At 32.9% G+C, this 18,150-nt stretch overlaps 1 protein-coding gene across 5 annotated transcripts in view; it reads right to left on the reverse strand.

The window, feature by feature from the left end:
* The window catches only part of KIFAP3 (kinesin-associated protein 3), a 182,303-nt gene that overhangs the window by 56,662 nt on the left and 107,491 nt on the right, over nt 1–18,150 (reverse strand). For all 5 annotated transcript variants that reach the window (XM_011979959.1, XM_011979960.1, XM_011979962.1 and 2 more), the window contains 6 exons: nt 15,777–15,877; nt 8,628–8,736; nt 7,323–7,435; nt 6,748–6,913; nt 6,005–6,130; nt 2,095–2,193 (listed from right to left, as the gene is read on the reverse strand). In XM_011979959.1, coding sequence (XP_011835349.1) covers nt 2,095–2,193; nt 6,005–6,130; nt 6,748–6,913; nt 7,323–7,435; nt 8,628–8,736; nt 15,777–15,877 — 714 coding nt within the window. The remainder of the gene's footprint in view (nt 1–2,094; nt 2,194–6,004; nt 6,131–6,747; nt 6,914–7,322; nt 7,436–8,627; nt 8,737–15,776; nt 15,878–18,150) is intronic.

Consider the following 18,150-nt stretch of genomic DNA (forward strand, 5'->3'; position numbering starts at 1 on the left):
TGTAAATTTTAAGTAATTCTACACATAAAATACACTTTCAGAGACTCTCAACCCAAAAAAGCATATTAAGGGTTCCAAGAAGACCTTGTAGCAAGAAAACTTGTTAACTTTAACTCAGTGTTTCCCAAACTTATTTACTATCAGAGAACCTTTTTTTTTTCACTAAGCAGCTATTAATACTTAAGGATTATGTTCCATGGACTACAGCTGGGCAAAAATGAATTTACTCCAATTATTTTAACACTGTTCAAAAGTGTATTTGGAATTTATCTTTCTGGGAAAGTCAGTTTATAAACTACATTAAAAATATTTATTCATGCCTGTAATCCTAGCACTCTGGGAGGCCAAGGTGGGCGGATCACGAGGTCAAGAGATGAAGACCATCCTGGCTAACACAGTGAAATCCCATCTCTACTAAAAATACAAAAAATTAGCCGGGCGTGGTGGCAGGCCCCTGTAGTCCCAGCTACTCGGGAGGCTGAGGCAGGAGAATGGCGTGAACCCCGGAGGTGGAGCTGGCAGTGAGCTGAGATTGTGCCACTGCACTCTAACCTGGGCGACAGAGCGAGACTCAATCCAAAAAAAAAATTATTACTTTCTGTACTCTTAGCTGTTAAGGCAGAACAGTATTTGTATTTTGATAGCCCATATTAGCATTTCTCAAATTAGACTTGCTATTTATCAGACTTGACTCTTAGAAACTCTATATGGTTCCAGAATTTTTAATTTTGTTTTGAGATAGGGTCTCCCTCTGCCACCCAGGCTGGAATGCAGTGGCCAAATCATAGCTTACTGCCGCCTTGACCTCTTAGGCTCAAGTGATAATTCCTGCTTCGGTGTCCTGAGTAGCTGGGACTACAGGCATGCATCACCATGTCCAGCTCATTTTTTATCTTTTTATTTTTAGTAGAGATGAGGTCTCACTATGTTGCCCAGGCTGGTCGCAAACACCTGAGCTCAAGTGATGCTCCCACCTCAGGTTCCCAAAGTGCTGGGATTACAGGCATGAGCCACTGTGCCTGGCCAATCACACTGGATTATAATTTTATATTTCTTGTATATTATACCTGTCTATCTCTCCAACTAAACTATAAACTCCCTGAGGTCAAGGACTTTCTTACATATCTAACACATAAGCCAGTATCTGTTTAGATGGTCAAAGCTTGAGAAATGTGTGAATAAATGAATGTTTAATTATATATAGTAAAAGAGTTAGCAGATACCAAAATTTTCAGCTTAAGAGGCTGTGTAGATGACAATGTTGTTATTCACAATGAATACAGATGGCAGGACTGTTCTGCTTATCAGGAGATGATGTTACCAATATTGAGTACCCTTTGGATGCAAGAATGATAAACTACCAGGTACTAAGTACCTCTGTGTATTGGGAACTATTACAGACAATTTAAATCCATTAGTACTTACAACAATTCTACAAGGTACGAGGTCTTTTTATTTTAACAATGTTACGGGCATTTTTAAGGTATATGATTGTATCCTAGGGAGGTTAAGTAACTTTCCAAGGTCCTGCAGCTTTGTAAGTAGCAAAAGGTAATTAAAATTACAGCTATTTGATTTACAAAGATCTCTAGACTACAGCATGCTATGCCCCTTTAGGTAGGTAGAAGATAACCAAGTGGCAGTTAGCAACAAATGCCTGGGGCTCAAGATAAGGGTTATCAAGATTAAATAGTTAGTATATAGTTGGTAGCTGAACTCATGGGAATAGATGTAGTTTCTCACGTAGAGTAAATAAGGTAAGATTAGAAAAGGACCAAGGATAGTCCTAGAAACCTCTAATACTTAAGGTATGTTAATAGAGAAGGAAGTTCTGATTTGTTTGCTAAGTTTCTTAGGAATCACAACCTGACAAGTTAATAAAATTGTTCTCATTATATTCTACCTATATACTGATTTGGGGTCAACAGCTTCCATGGAAAATAGGTTATCTTGTAAATTTATCTCAAAACTTAGTGTTTTCAGCATTATTTCAACATTTGCCAAAAAAACAAACAAAAAACCCCAAAAACCTAAAGATGCATCTTTTCTGAATATGTGAAATATTGTTATCTACTGTAAACACTGAAAGGATACGTGTTTCCTTGATTATGACGTCTCTTGTGGCTTGGTGGAAAACCATCTGGTAGAAGACATAAATTATCTGACATACAAATTCATCATCTTCCTGTTGAGCTGTAAATAAACAAAAAATTCAAATAAAGAATACTATGTTTATATACCAAATTTAAAATAATTGAGGGGAATAATATCGAATGAGAAAAACTAAAAGTGATAAGGAGGTAAGTAAGCAGAAATGGATTAAAGTAACTTCTATGTTCCTAATGTAAAATGGTAACAGTTATCACCACTTGTTTTATCCATCATAAGAATTCTTTAAACAATTCTAATTTGTAAAATAAACCTGGTTCTATTTTGTCTTTATAATGTTGACTTCGCAGGAGAAAAATGATTCTTAAAAATTATCATGCCTTCTAAACTCTAAGTTTTTGGTAGAAATTGAACTATTATAAAAAGGTATTTCCTTTTGTTGAATAATGTTCAGAAAGTTAAACTTTACAGATTGCATGAAATAATAAGTAATTTAGTTTCCATCTAATTAATTATAATAGTAAAAAAGTTACATAATCATAAAGGCTAATTAATAAATCTTTAATATCATACAAAGAGTAATTTACATAACAGCTGATGTCCACCGATTAGTATGTAATGGAAAAAGCATAATTGCTTATAGAAATCTAACCTTAAGTAATGATTATGAAATTAGATTTAATAGTATAGTTTGCTATCAACTCTTAGTAAAAGTTCAACGACATTTTAGAAACAGAGTTTCAGGTCAACAGAGTATCAAACCAGTTGTGTAGAATAAATTGTGGGTCCCTTAAAGTTCAATTTGTCCCAAATCATCTCCCTCACTAACTTGCCAAAGTACTACTCTCCCAAACGAATTGGGCTAAATTTCTCACTATTAATTAATATCTTGGTATACAGTATTCCCTCACTTAATACTAAAGGCTTTAGTCTTGAAAATCCATATATTTCTTAAAAAGAATATTATAAAGCCTCTGCCTGTGACAATCTCATGTCAGAGAACACCAAAACCATAGTAAAACACTCTGAGCTGGCTGTGTCAGATCACTTTACGAATATCTCAGCTCTCTTGATTATAATCACTATGGGACAGTAATTCCAGGATGCAGGTCATTTTGCTTCAACTTTCCTCAGCTCTCCACAAAATCTTCATTCTCACTCTGTCAACTATATGTCTTTACTTTCACCTCCCAACTACTTAGTCTTTCTTTTAATTATTTGTGATCTGACTGTGAGAAGACTGTATCAAAGTAAACACAAATATGTTACAGTTTTGAGAAGTATACTTCAAATATTGGGGCATTATCTCTAGATGACTTATTAAAATGAATTATATTAAGGAACTTACAAATTAAATGTAAAAAAAACTCAAAAGAGAAAAATGTGCAAGAGGCTTAAATAGGCACATCTTTTTATTGGCTATCCCTAAATAATCAATAAACATAAACAGGTGCTCAACTTCATTAGTCATTAGGGAAATACAAATTAAAATCACAATGAAATACCAGTATGATGGCTACAATTGAAAGGACTGACAATGCCCAGTATTGGAGGTGATGTAGAAAAATTGCAGCTCTCTTACATTACTGGTAAGAATGAAAACTGGCACAACCACAGATTCACACAGTTTACTAAGGCCAAACATATATACAAACTCTGTGACCCAGCCATTCTACTCCTATGAGTGAACCTAATGGAAATGAGTACATAAGTGCACCAAATGAAAGGTTTCAAAATGTTCATAGGAGCATTATTTATAATAGTCCTCCTCCTCACAAAAACCTAACTCTACTATCCATCAATAGTAGAAAGGATAAATGGTGGTATATTTATATAATAAAATATTACATACAATAAAAAAGAACAAACTTTTGTATACAACATAGATGAATGTCACAAATATAAGGCAGAACAAAACAAACTAGATTCCACTTAAATAATAAAGTTCAAAACCAAGCAAAACTAATCTAGTGGTGACAAAATAAACTTATCTTTTGTTTCAAACTAACCACTTTGAAGGAGGTGGTAATGACTGAGAGGAGGGAGAAGAGGCATTTCTAAGGTACTGGTAATGTTTTATTTTCTTACATTAGTGATAACAACATGGGTGTGCTTACACTGAAAATACATTGAGCTATACTTACAATTTATGTATGTTATTATATATTCTAAAAGTCTATTAAAATTAATACAAAATGCATATATATTATGCCTAGTACAAGATGAACTGAGATGACAGTATCTTCTTCAGGGATCTCATGTAGCATTTTTAACTTCTATACTATTGGCTAGCTATGATGTGTAAGATCCTAGAGAACTTGGCCCTAATAAGATTCAGATAAATTTTGTATGCAATATGGAGAAGAATGAGCCCTGCCCCTTAAGAGCAATATAAATGCAAGGGGAAAACTCTAGGCCTACACTGTCAAATATTATAGCCATAAACCACTGCAGCTAATTAAATTAATTCAAAAATTCAAGTTATCAGTTGTGACAGCCACATTTCAAGTGTTCTACAGCTACATGTGTCGGACACCACACATATAAAACATTTTCATCAACTAAGAAAGTTCAGAGAACTCAGAGGACAATAAATTCTGGATCTAGAAGGGAATATTACATTTAGAATCAGCTTCCAAATGAACCTTCCAACTTAGAAATCAAGTTTTAAAAAATAAGATTTCTACAAGAGAAGAGATCCAATTCAAACCAACACAAATCTCAACAGAAAGAAGTGATATAGCCGGGCGTGGTTGCTCAAGCCTGTAATCCCAACACTTTGGGAGGCCGAGGTGGGCGGATCACCTGAGGTCGGGAGTTCGAGACCAGCCTGACCAACATGGAGAAACCCCATCTCTACTAAAAATACAAAATCAGCTGGGTGTGGTGGCGCATGCCTGTAATCCCAGCTACTCAGGAGGCTGAGGCAGGAGAATTGCTTGAACCTGGGAGGCGGAGGTTGCGTTGAGCCGAGATCACACCATTGCATTCCAGCCTGGGCAACAAGAGCAAAACTACGTCTCAAAAAAACAAAACAAAACAAACAAACAAAAAGAAGTGATATGATACAGTGGTCCTCCCTTATCTGTGGTTTTTCTTTCCATGGTTTTAGTTAACTGTAGTCAACCATGGTCAAAAATATTAAATGAAAAATTCTAGAAATAATTCATAAGTTTTAAACTATGCACAATTCTGAATAGTGTGATGTAATTTCCCACTGTTCCACTCCATCCCATCCAAGACATGAATCATCCCTTTGTCCAGTGTATCCAGGATGTACATGCACACCACCTGCCTATTAGTCCCTTAGTAGCCATCTCAATTATCAGGTCAACTAGCACAGTATTGCCATGCTTGTATTCAAGTAACCTTTATTTCATTTAATAATGGCTCCAAAGTATAAGAGTAGTGATACTAAGCATATTGTTATAATTATTCTGTTTAATTATTAGTTATGGTTGTGAATCTCTTACTGTACCTAATTTATAAATTAAACTTTATCACTGGTATGTTTAGAAAAAAATAGTATATACATGATTTGTTAGTATCTTTAGTTTCAGGCATCTGCTGGGGGTCTTGGAACGTATTCCCCTTGATTAAGTTGTGACTACTATATTAGTTGTTCAAGGTTGGTGAGGAGAGTACTTCTGTAAAATTGGTCCTGAACTGCTTTATAGCAACATTCTTAACTTTGAAAGCTAAAGATCTTTGATATTACTGTATCCAATCCCAGTTAGTAGTATATTTAATTCATTTTTCTTGATTATATAAGTTGCTATAAAACAATGTAATGAGAAAAACAGATTCAAACTCTGCATTTTATATTTAAATATTTAAATCAATAAGCTGTTAAATCAATAAGACATTAACATGAAAATGCATTAATGTTATTTACCATTTAGCAATTCAATGAGTGCAGGGATTATCCCAGATTTGGCTAGCAATGCAGCACAAGAGTCATCCATGGATACAGTTCCAATCATTATCACCACTTCTAAAACAAGATCATCTTCTGCAGCACCTAGCGAAGTCAAGCCATAGAAAGTTTTCACTGAAATGTCCTGATCCAAGTTCATTTAAGAGTATCAAAATGTAAATACACAGAAAGGATACCGAGAGCTATTAAATCAAGTCATATGAATCCTCGATATGCTATAAATTTGTCCTTTTTCCAAATTTCCATGTTTGCTGATGACAGTTTGTGATAGTGGGGGGTAAGGGGGGGCAGTAGAAAAGCAGAAATAAGCCTTTGAGAGTGCAACTGAATGACAACATAGACACAGAAAATAAAAGACTCATCTGAATGCCTCAAAGACCTTTGTGCGTGTGTATGTATATGTAGAGGGATGGTATTTGGTAATTTTAAAGAGACAGAATAAAAAAAATTACCAAAAGACCGCAAGAAAGGTAGAATAGGAAACAGAAACTAATACTAAGAAAACACACTGTTAGGAAAAAGAGAGTATATATATAAGAGGAGATCCAGTGACTACCTTTCTGGGAGAAAAGAGCTGTGAGAAGAAATGGCTTTTCCTAACATAATAATAAAATAGTCACACAAAACTGCTCTAGCAGCCTTATCCATAACAGAAAGAAATAACTTAGTGATTATGCAAAAGTGAAATACTTAGCACAAACCTGGTTTTAGTTTATCCTTGAGGTATGGAACCAACTTATATTCTTTAAGAACCAATTCCCAGTCTAAGTCTGGAATGGTCAAGTTTGCAAGAGTTCCCAAACATTCAATCACAAACTCCTCTTCCTCATCATTAGAGATCTGGGCTGCAAGGTCCCCAACATAATCCTGAAGAAAACAGAATTTTAGTATACATTTAAATTATTTTTTATTTAATCTCATAATTAACCCACAGGAATCTAACAATTGAACCCACTGAAAGAAAAAATCAATATCAAATGTGATTTTCTTGTTTTAATAATCTTGAGCTAAATTGCTAAAGAAGCCTATGGTGAACTGGTTTAAGGCAAGAAGACTGTAGTGGGGTGGAGGGATTAGGGGTAAGGGTCACAAAACAAAAACAACATTGAAACGTAGGTTGAGATTTCTAGGTGCTAAACTAACAAAGAAGTTGATAACATAAGAGCAATTTGGATTATAAATTAATATTTGACGAGAATCCAGTAAGAGTTGTATTTCCAAATGTAGCAATTTCAACTCCCAGTCTATTTTAATAGAAAGCCAAAATGATACTTACAATAAACAGATTTTTAGTTGGTCCATCATGCTGAGAAATGTTTCTAATCATTTTCATCAGCAATGGATCCTTAAACTTCAGAGCCCTCTTCATGAGCATCTTCAGCCCATTTCCTGAAACAGAAAAGTCCCCCAATAAAATTAAGGTTAACTTAAGTTTAATGATTTTTTGTTTAGTTCTCAAAAAAAGCCACAACTATTTATATCTAGTAAAATGCACAACTCTTAAGGGTACAATTTGATGAATTTAGATGCAACCCATACCATATATCAACATATAGAGTATTTTCATTCCCTCTAGAAAGTTCACTTGTGCCCCTTCCCAGTCAATCGTGTTCCCCAAATATAATCACTTTTCCTCTTCCCTGTCTCATTGTTAAACACATATAAGTTTTGCCTGATACAGAACCTCATATAAATAGAATCATACTGTATGTGTTCTTCTGTGTCTACAATTTCTACTATAAATGTTAAAAACAAAAGTACTTTTGACTCAGAAAAATTGTACTTCTGGGAATTTATCCTAACAACATAAAAATGAAAATGTGTAAAGATTCAGAGAATGAGTAATCACTATAGCACTGTTTGTAACAGAAAAGAGGTGGCAACGAACTATATTCATAATAGTGAAGTAAACTATGGCAAAATTCTTTAATAGACAATTTTGCAGTTATTAACAAATATGCTTTATAAAAGCATTTAAACACACAGAATATTATTTCATGATATTACTAATTTTAAAAGAATATATCATGATATACAATCACATTTTTATTTAAAAATATGCAGAACTATTATACTAAAATCTTACCTATGATTATCTGTGGATGGTAGGAATAAAGATTCAAATCTTTTCCTTTTTGCTCATTTTTGCTTTTTATAACAAACACATACTACTTTTCAAATAAGGCAAAAATTATTGGGCAGATGCTGAAACATCATAATGTATGACAGGCTGTTCTACCAAGATATTATAGAAATAATCTAATACATTTGTATTTTATTACCTCATATTGTAATAGACTGTTTTGCAAAAAAAAGTTTCATTTTATCTAGAAAATGTTTTAAAAATCAAATTTCAGTGAAGGCTAACTCATCATGGTTTCTAAAATGTTACCAGAAGGTAAGTGTCTGCATTCATGATGTAAGAATATTCTATCTGACCTTTAAGGATTATAGCTATGAAGAAATTATGTGAAAACAGGACTTACATAATCATTATAATTCTTAATTCTTTATTATCTATTTTCCATGATATGCCAAATACCATATGCTAAAAACGTTACCTACACTCAAAGGCACTGACCTTCACAGATAAGCTGTACATTTCTTTTGTTAGCAGCAAGATTAATGCAGAAAGAAATGAGTTCCAAGTCAATTCGTTCATCTGAACATTCAAACAGCATCTTCATTAACTAGCAAGAAGCACAAGGCACATTTTACTCAAGAAACAAAACAAAAAACCAAACACAGAAGCAATTATTTTTATCATAATGTATTATCTTAGACTGTACACTGGACATAATATTATTAGTTACGTTTCAACACATAAAACTGGCAGGCATTCACTGTTCAACAACTGGATGAATAAACAGTTAATGAACTCTTAGATGCTCAGCATTAAGTATAAACTTCTACGTACAGTGGAGAATATAAGTGAAGAATTAGATAAAACATCTGTCCTTAAATAATTAAACATTGTTTGGAAGCAGAGCATTCCAAGCAAAGAAAATAGCTTATGCAAAGGTCACAATGCAGGAAAAAACAGTACTCTTTGAAGAACTAAAAGAAAGCAAGCATTGTTGGTGAAAGGGAAACAACAGTTTTAAGAGATAAGAAGGTAAAAACCAGATCATGCAGGGTCTTGAAGTACATGTTAAAGATTTTGGCCTTCGTGCTAAGGATGATGGGAAGCTACTAAAAGCTTCTAAATAGGAAAGTGTCAGGATAAAATTGGTGTCTCAAAAAGATTTAGCCAGTGTAAAAAATAGAATAAAATTCCAAGAAAATATGGGGAACCATGTAAGATGCTAGAGGAAAAGTCCAAGTGAGAAGATGGGTGTCTGAACTAGGTAGAGATAAAAGGATTGATTAGATATATATTTAGAAAAGAGAACCAAAATGGAATGGAGTAACTGACTAGATGTTACAGTTAAAGCAAAGGAGGAGTCAAAGATGACTTCCAAGTTTATGCACTGAGCAATGACATACATGGTGATGCCAACATCTACCAAAAAGGAGAAACTAGGGTCGAAAAAAACTTTAAAGGAAAGATGGTAATTTTGGTTTTAGATATGTTGAGTTTAAGCTGCTCATGTGGTAGTCTAGTGCAGATATTCAGTAGGAAGTCATAAACGCAGGCCTGAGTTTAGAAGAAATGTCTGGACTGGAGGTAGAATTTTAGGAACTGGCATATATGGTTGAAAACTGAAGTTGCAGGCTAAATCCAATCACTTGGGCATGGGTATAAAATGAGAAAAGAACTTTTTGAGTGATAAGAGAAAAAGGAGGAGGGTGTGAAAAACAGCAGACAAAAAGGTAAGAAGGAAAAGGTAGGCTACTTATGCCATTTAGCAGTAATCTAGATTTGTCATAATGAGAGATAGCTGCTATAATAAAGGACAAATGAACAAATTTCATGCTATGTTTTAGAGAAGCTAGTCTTCTATTATCGTCGAATCAGCAAATTAACTTAGTGTATAGTATGTAAAGAGAATTTTCTCTCAGCCCAAACTGTTAACAACAAATAGAAGTTATTCCTAAAATTTATAGTATAAAAACTTCTTATGTTTTATCTCAGGGCAATACCTTTCTAGAACAACATGCCTTTATGAATCCAACACAGCGAATAATAAATATTTATTTATTTTAGACCACTTTCTGTTAAATCTTGTTTTGATTACTCTTAGTTCAAGATGACTTCTGCATTTCAAAAATGATATGTGGTCAATATACAAAAATCAATCATATTTTTATGTGTTAGCAATGAACAGCTGAAAACCAAAATTAAATTTGGTTAAATTAAATAAAAAACACAATATCACTAGAATTGTTAGGTATAATTCTAAGCAAATACACTGATCTGTATGCTGAAAATTACAAAACACTGTAGCAGGTGAACGGCTGGCATGTATCATGTGCTCTCCCTGAGGGCAGATATTTAACCACAAATATTACCACTGATGGCATCTCTGGGTAAGAATCATTAATACTTAATAATGCCACAGAATAAAAAAAGATTCAAGGGCAAAAGTAAAATAATCTTAATTTACTGGATATATATTTAACAGATTTCACTACCTATCTGCCCAATTAAAATTAAATTACAAATAAAATTGCCAATAAAAATTAAATTACAAATTACCAAAAATGTAGGTGACAATCCTCTAATTAATTGCTATGTTTTCTAAACTGTAATTAAAAACCCACTATAGATTTTTTTCAAACTGAGATTTGGTTACATTGAAGCAATGTTTCAAGCTAAGTATTTATGGCTAACAAAAATTATTTACTTCAAATCAACCTTTGTGGTATGAAAATTAGCCTTAAACACAGGGCTACACGTTATTATTTCAGAAGGTAAATTTTCTTTAAAGTAATTTCCATATTAAATTCTACCTAGAAATAAATAATCAGAAACTAGATTTTTAGAAAATAATGCATGGCTCGAAAACTGACTCAACTCCCATTCCGCATATCAAGCTTGCTAAATTAGGACTAAATATAAATGGAATGCATAATGATATAGAATTAGTTTTTCATAACAAGAGAAATAAACATTTCAATTTTAATTAAAGCTTTCAAATTTAAAAAAGCAATAGTTTAGTTCAAACTCCACATGAAAGAGTATGTCTTTAATTTGATTGCTATGATGGCACTTCAAAAGTAAGTGTAATTGCTGACAACTAGAAAATATTAAAACTAGATTTGTTCTGTTTTAACTATGTCCATTGTCATCTTTTACTAATTTATCAGAAAAGCACTAAAAGGGCTTCAGTCTGTGCGATGAAGAGGCAATAGTGTTCAATCAGACAAGTCCCATATTGAGTATCAGATACCAAAGACCCATGACTGAAATCACTGTGTCTAGACTCTCTGGCACCTGACTTCACTTATTTACCAGTGACCAGAGGCCAACCCCCACAGCTCTCTGTATTCACATATAACTCTACCACCCCCATCCCCTACCCAAACATCTTTGAATGATTATACCAGAACTTTGCATGCCTCCGGAATCTTTTCTGACTGGCTACTCCCTAACTCTCCTGTTTGAAGTGATGCTCTGGTTTCTGAACTTCAGCAGATAATGGCAGGCAAGAGCAAAGGGGGCTGTCAGAAAGGACGTTTACCAGCATTCAGCTAAAAAGAAGCATGTAGATCAAAGGGGGCCATATAGGACAACTGCGGTGGAAAACATGTGGATCACTATGAAGATTTTTGCATGCTGTTCTAGGATAAAATATTAAATAACACCATGACATCACTACCTAACCATGTACTTTCATTGGCCATTCTATTACCAATAAATACTTTTATAAGCATCTGGATGGCATTTGCACCCATTTAAACAAAACATGCATCTCAGAGGTCTAAATAACAATGAACTGTTAATGTGTACTTTTAACTATTATTAGAATACAACCATTAACTCCCGGTTATCCTCAAGTATGCTTACCTGAAACAATCTACCCACTGAGACCGTTAAGATCATGTATAAAGACTTGACCTGGCCCCTAAATTTTACAGAACAGTGATACAATAGGGTAAGAAAATTAGAGTACATTAGATATCTAGAGGCAATAAAGTACGAAGGAAGTAAAGCAATATAATATTGGGAGAGATTATGAGACATGTTGTATATATAATCACCCACTCCAGATGCTAAATATTTTCTAAAAGTAAATTCTAATCTCATTATAGGTTTATTCTATAAAACACATGCGATAGGCAGTATTTAAAATGGACTATAAATGGGTCAAAATGGTGACAAAGATTTTACTAAGAATATCTTACTTTCAAATAGTTAAATTTATAAAGCTCCTTTAATATATGAAATTAATGAAGATGATTATACTCAATTTCTTTTTCATCATTGAAATGAATATGAATTACTACTAAGCCACTGCTTTCCTACCTTCAAAGTCATGTTACTGGCAATACATGAGGATTTTTACCAAGCAATAATTAATATGCATAATTACAAAAGAACAGAATATTATATTAACTCTAAGATATGCCAACCGGGGTTATGACTTTAGTAAGTAAGTTAATCAGTGGCTGATTAAACTCATGAGTGAGTTTAAAGCCTTACTGATATTATAAACATTACTTTGAGTAGCCAATACCTCTAAAGGAGTACCTTTTTAATTCCTGAAGGAAACTCGGACATTTCATTTAATTTCTGACTTGTTTTCCATCATTCTTTTATTTTGCAATTAACTTGGCACTGGGTGGCAATAAAACCACGTCAACTTTTCTCCTTAAATATGTAAAATTTGGCACTATAAAGTAAAAGTTATAGGCTGGATACCATATTTGAAACAAATATATTGTACAGTATCATTTGTTTTTCTCAAAATACTAGCTCATATAGAAGCTTCAGGATGTTTACAACACAATTTGGTAACACAACCTTATTCCCTAAAGGGCTGAAATTTCAAAAAGAAAAAAATGGGAAAAAGAAAACATCGAAAATCATTGACCTCCTAAATTTGGAAAATGTTGTTCACAAAATACAGATTACACATGTTCTGAAAACTTCACTGCATACATGTTTGATGTTAGAAAACTGTCTGGTAAGAAAATATGCATGGATGTTGTTCCTGAAAAGGTATGGGAGAATTTTCTGTATACAAAGTTTTAAATTGCAATAATAACAATATCTAAAAAGTAACCTAGACAGACTCTTATTTCTGATTCTTTCATTTAAAATAAAATTTTACATTTTATATTTGAGATTATACATTCTAGAAGAACAGGATAACTCCAAATTCAAAATTGTATAAATAAGTTTCCTATTTCTTCTTGGATTGCATATATTTCACTTTTATTTAATGTTATTCTCTTTAAAATCTAAATCTGGATAAAAACAGTCAATCTCGGCAAGAATATTATTATTTTTTGGCTGCTTTCCAGTTCATATCCTGTGGTCAATGAAGTTCTGACTCAAAATGGAATCGGAAAAGGAACACCCTTTGAAACTGCAAAGCAGAAACCTTTAGAACATATGGAGTGAGACTGTAGTAAATCACCTGTAATCTCCCTTTGACATGGCTACTCTTTTATTGAAAACTGGTTTGACAAAGAGTTTGATTACACTTTGCACTGAGTATAGTCTGACATGCATTATCTCTGTAAGACACCCTGCCTTGCTAGGTAAGATATGCTATATATTCTTTCAGGGATGTCTATTTCCTATAAACAAGCATAATTAGTTTATCCCCTGATATAAAAGTCTAAGAAATTACCCTAGAGAGTTTATTAATTTTTTAAATACATGTAGGTGAAGTGTTAAAATTCTCGAATAGCAAATTCATTTTTAGCACTGTTTTATCTAATTTGGAATGAATGAAAGAATAGTCAATTAGAATCAAGAAAAAGAAAAGTTATGGTCTATTTTTTACTACATGTTATTTTTCAAGTAACATGCATTTAATAATTCTTTATAGATGAAGAAGGAATTATGTAGTAGGAGTCAAGAGGAATTACTTTCATAAGGATGATTTATTCATATTCTTCTAACATGTTTTTAAATGTATGCTTATTGTATATCATACATCCTACAATTTTTGTTTCAGAAAACTACTTTATAAAAAATAATGTAATATTAAAAATCAGCCCAACTAGTGTTACAATCATCATAATTCAAATTAGTAGAAGGTAGTTTAATAAAGATTAATGACACAACAGTGATCCTATGAATGCTAATTCCCTAAGAGTAAAATTGTTACTATGTACAGAATCTCTACCCTTATAACATACAGTCTATGTTACAAAAAAATCAATAAACTCCTTCAAGACATTTAGGACAGATATTTATTTAGGTCTATTTAGACCTAACATATGATACATATCTAGCCACTGAATCACAGCAAAAAACTTTCTTGAGAGCAGTTGTATAAAATAAAAGAATTTTGATGAAACATTTTCCCATCAGAGAATGCAAAGCAATTAAATCTATTAATATTAAACATAAACAAAATTAAAGGACACGTGACAAGCTTAAGCAATATTTGTAACATAAAATTAAAATAGTTATTATATACATTGATCTTATTTAATAATAAAAATATTAACAAATCAATTAAAAAATTGGGAAGGCCCATTTTGATGGCTCACACTTGCAATCTCAGCACTTTGGGAGGACAAGCAGGGAGGATTACTTAAAGCCAGGAGTTTGAGACTGTCCTGGGCAAGAAAGCCCAACCCTGTCTGTACAAAAAATAAAATAAAAAAAATTAAAAAATTAACTAGTCATGGTGGTGTACACCTGTAGTCCTAGCTACCTATGAGGCTGAGGCAGGAGGATTGCTTGAGCCTAGGTATTTTAAGGCTCCAGTGAGCTATGACTGTACCACTGAACCTTAGCCTGGGTAACAGAGCAAGATCCTGTCTCAAAAAAAAAAATAAATAAATAAAAAGGAAGGAAGGAAGGAAGGAAGGAAGGACGGACAGACAGACAGACTGGCAAGAGATATGAATAATCTGTAACAGAATATGGATAATAAACACATGAAAAAATGTTCAACCTCACCAATATTCATGGAAATGCAAACAAAAAGAAATAATGAACCACCACATATTTAGAAGAACAATAATATCCAGTGTTGTTAAAAATTAAATGTTAGCTGGAAATAAAAACTTATGTTTTCTTAGAAGATATTTTGGCCAAAACAAAAACACAAGTTTTCATTATCTTTTGACTTAGCTATCCTACTTTTAGGAATTTAAGCTAAAGAAACATTCAGAGATGTGGAGAAGCATTTACAAATATGATATCTCACATCATTTTCATTTGCTTACATGTATTTTTACGTGATAAATTGGAAAAAACCTAAACATACAATTTAACAATATTTAAATTATGGTATATCCATGTAATAGAATGTTATACAACTATTAAAAATAATTTTTGAAGAATATTCAGTGACATGAGTATAATTATGATATATTAATAAAGCAATATGTAAATATTATATATACCATATAATCTCAATACATTATTTTTTAAGTATGTGAGAGAAGTGTACCAAAGTATTAAACAGTTATCTCTACATTTGGGATAATGGAAAGTTATTTTAGTTTTTATACAGTTCTGTACTTCCTCAAATTTCTATAATAAATTTGTAGTATTATTAAGAACTTTTTAAGAGAGAAAATCTTGACAAATCAAGAGAAAAGAGTAAAAAAATATATATTTCTTAAATGTTTTTCTTAAAACACTTAAACCACTTACCTGTGGTATACAGTCAGTGTACGCAAACATTGATTTAAAGCGGTCATCCATGCTTATGTGGTAAAGAACACACATTGCTATTTGTTTGTAGTTGTCATTGCCTAGGAATAAAACATCACGGTGATGATGCCATAAACACATATTTTTTTATACAGCACACTCAATGTACTACAACTTAAACTACTGAATAAAATCCTTATACAAACTTAATCTGAAAAATATTTTGAGCTATTTCAAATCCAAAGTTTAGAGCAAGCATATTTATGTTATATGTGAAACATCACTAATTTCCAAGACAGAATGTCTATTTTCCAAGGTATAGTTTTGAAAAAGACAATTAACCCTAATAATTAATTATTTTCATGAGTCCAATATAAAAACAATTGGGTCATTAGCCTCCTCATCTTTACTGTTTTATCAAAATATGTGATTAATATAGTTCACTGACAGTGGTGATGTATTAGAAATAGTAAATAAAAGAGCATATTTCTATGAACCAGAAACTGAAAATATCATCCAAATGATGAAAGAAGTAAAGTAGTAGTTATAACAAAAAAATAAAATATATGACCATAAAATGCTATAGGCTATAACATAACCTAAATATAGTATGAAGAATGTCTCAGAACTTCTAAGGTAAGATTATTCTGGTTTTATATGCCATGAAACTGAAAAAAAGTGAATACATATCAAGATTTGAAAAACAAAATGGGACTTCAATATATCATTTAATCCTAACTGCTTTCAGACAGAATATATTTTAAGGACCTACTTATGATCTCAAAGTCAATGATAAAACTAGAGCCAGAAAAGTTGCTTAACTAAAAATTTTATCCAAAAAACAATATCCTTTTTGAAAATTCTGGGCTACGAGAAATCCTAAAGATATTCCCAAGTAGTTAGAAATTCTTTAGAGGAAATAAACTGGTATTTTCTTTTTCTTTTCTTTCTTTTTTTTTTTTTTTTAAGAGACAGAGTCTCACTCTGTCACCCAGGTTAGAGTGCAGTGGTATGATCTTGGCTCACTGCAACCTCTGCCTCCCAGGTTCAAGGTATTCTCCTGCCTCAGCCTCCTGAGTAGCTGGGATTCAGGCACTTACCACCATGCCTGGCTAATTTTTTTTGTATTTTTAGTAGAGACGGGGTTTCACCATATTGACCAGGCTGGTCTCGAACTCCTGACCTCACGATCCGCCCACCTTGGCCTCCCTAAGTGCTGAGATTATAGGTGTTAGCCACCACACCCGGCCCTAAACTGGTATTCTCACAAGGCCTAGCGTAGAACATGGAAATTGTTCAATAAGTTTCTGCTGATTGATTCTATTTTTAACATTTAAAGATAAAAGCTGAAAAAATAAATTCATTTAGTCAAAGATAGAAATTACTAGTTCTAAAAGGGGTTCAGAATTCGAGACAGGTAAGATTTGAGACAGAAGTATTCAGTTTCAGGAGGTCTTTGAAGGATCATGCCTGTAATCCCAGCACTTTGAGAGGCTGAGGCAAGTGGATTGCTTGAGGTCAGGAATTTGAGGTCAGCCTGGCCAACATGGAAACCCTGTCTTTACTAAAAATATAAAAATTAGCAGGATGTGGTGGTGTGCGTCTGTAGTACCAGGTACTAGAGAGGCTGAGGCAGGAGAATTCGCTTATACCCGGGAGGTGGAGGTTGCAGTGAGCCGAGATCATGCCACTGCAAGCCAGCCTGGGCAACAGAGTAAGAACTCTGTCTCAAAAAAAAAAAAAAAAAGTAAGCAAAAAATATAGTGACCCTCTATCTCCTGAATTTACTTCGAATTTCCTTACCATTTGATATATTTATCTAACATATAACCTCCAGGAAAGCAAGGACTTTATTCACTGCATTATCCCCAGATGCAAGAATAGTACCTAGCACAGAGAAGGTATTTAATAATTGTTGATTGGTTAATAATAATCATTTATTAAACAGTTACTACATATCAAGAGACATGCTAAACAGACTGCATGGCATTGAATCTCAAAACAATCTGTCAAATAGGTCTTATCATCCCTATGTTTCAGATGAGAAATCTGAAGTTTACAGAAAAATAAATATTTGCTACACAGCCTTGTAAGTGGTTGAGCGGGGATTTAAACACAGGTCTCTCTGATTCCCAAATCTTTACCAGGTAATGTTACAATACCACTCTCAAACATTTTTTTCCCTCATTTGATGCCTTTGGTATTCAATATTTTTATATTACAAGGTAAAACTGTTTTCTATATAAGATATTATCAGGTATAAAAGACTGATAGACACTGATACATGAGAGAATTAAACTTGTTTTAAAAATATACTACTTTTTAAATCTAGGCTTTTAGATTTTCAAAATTGTTAGGCTAAAGTCTATTTCCT

Source organism: Mandrillus leucophaeus, unplaced genomic scaffold (assembly GCF_000951045.1).
Source record: "Mandrillus leucophaeus isolate KB7577 unplaced genomic scaffold, Mleu.le_1.0 Scaffold207, whole genome shotgun sequence".
NCBI lineage: Eukaryota > Metazoa > Chordata > Mammalia > Primates > Cercopithecidae > Mandrillus > Mandrillus leucophaeus.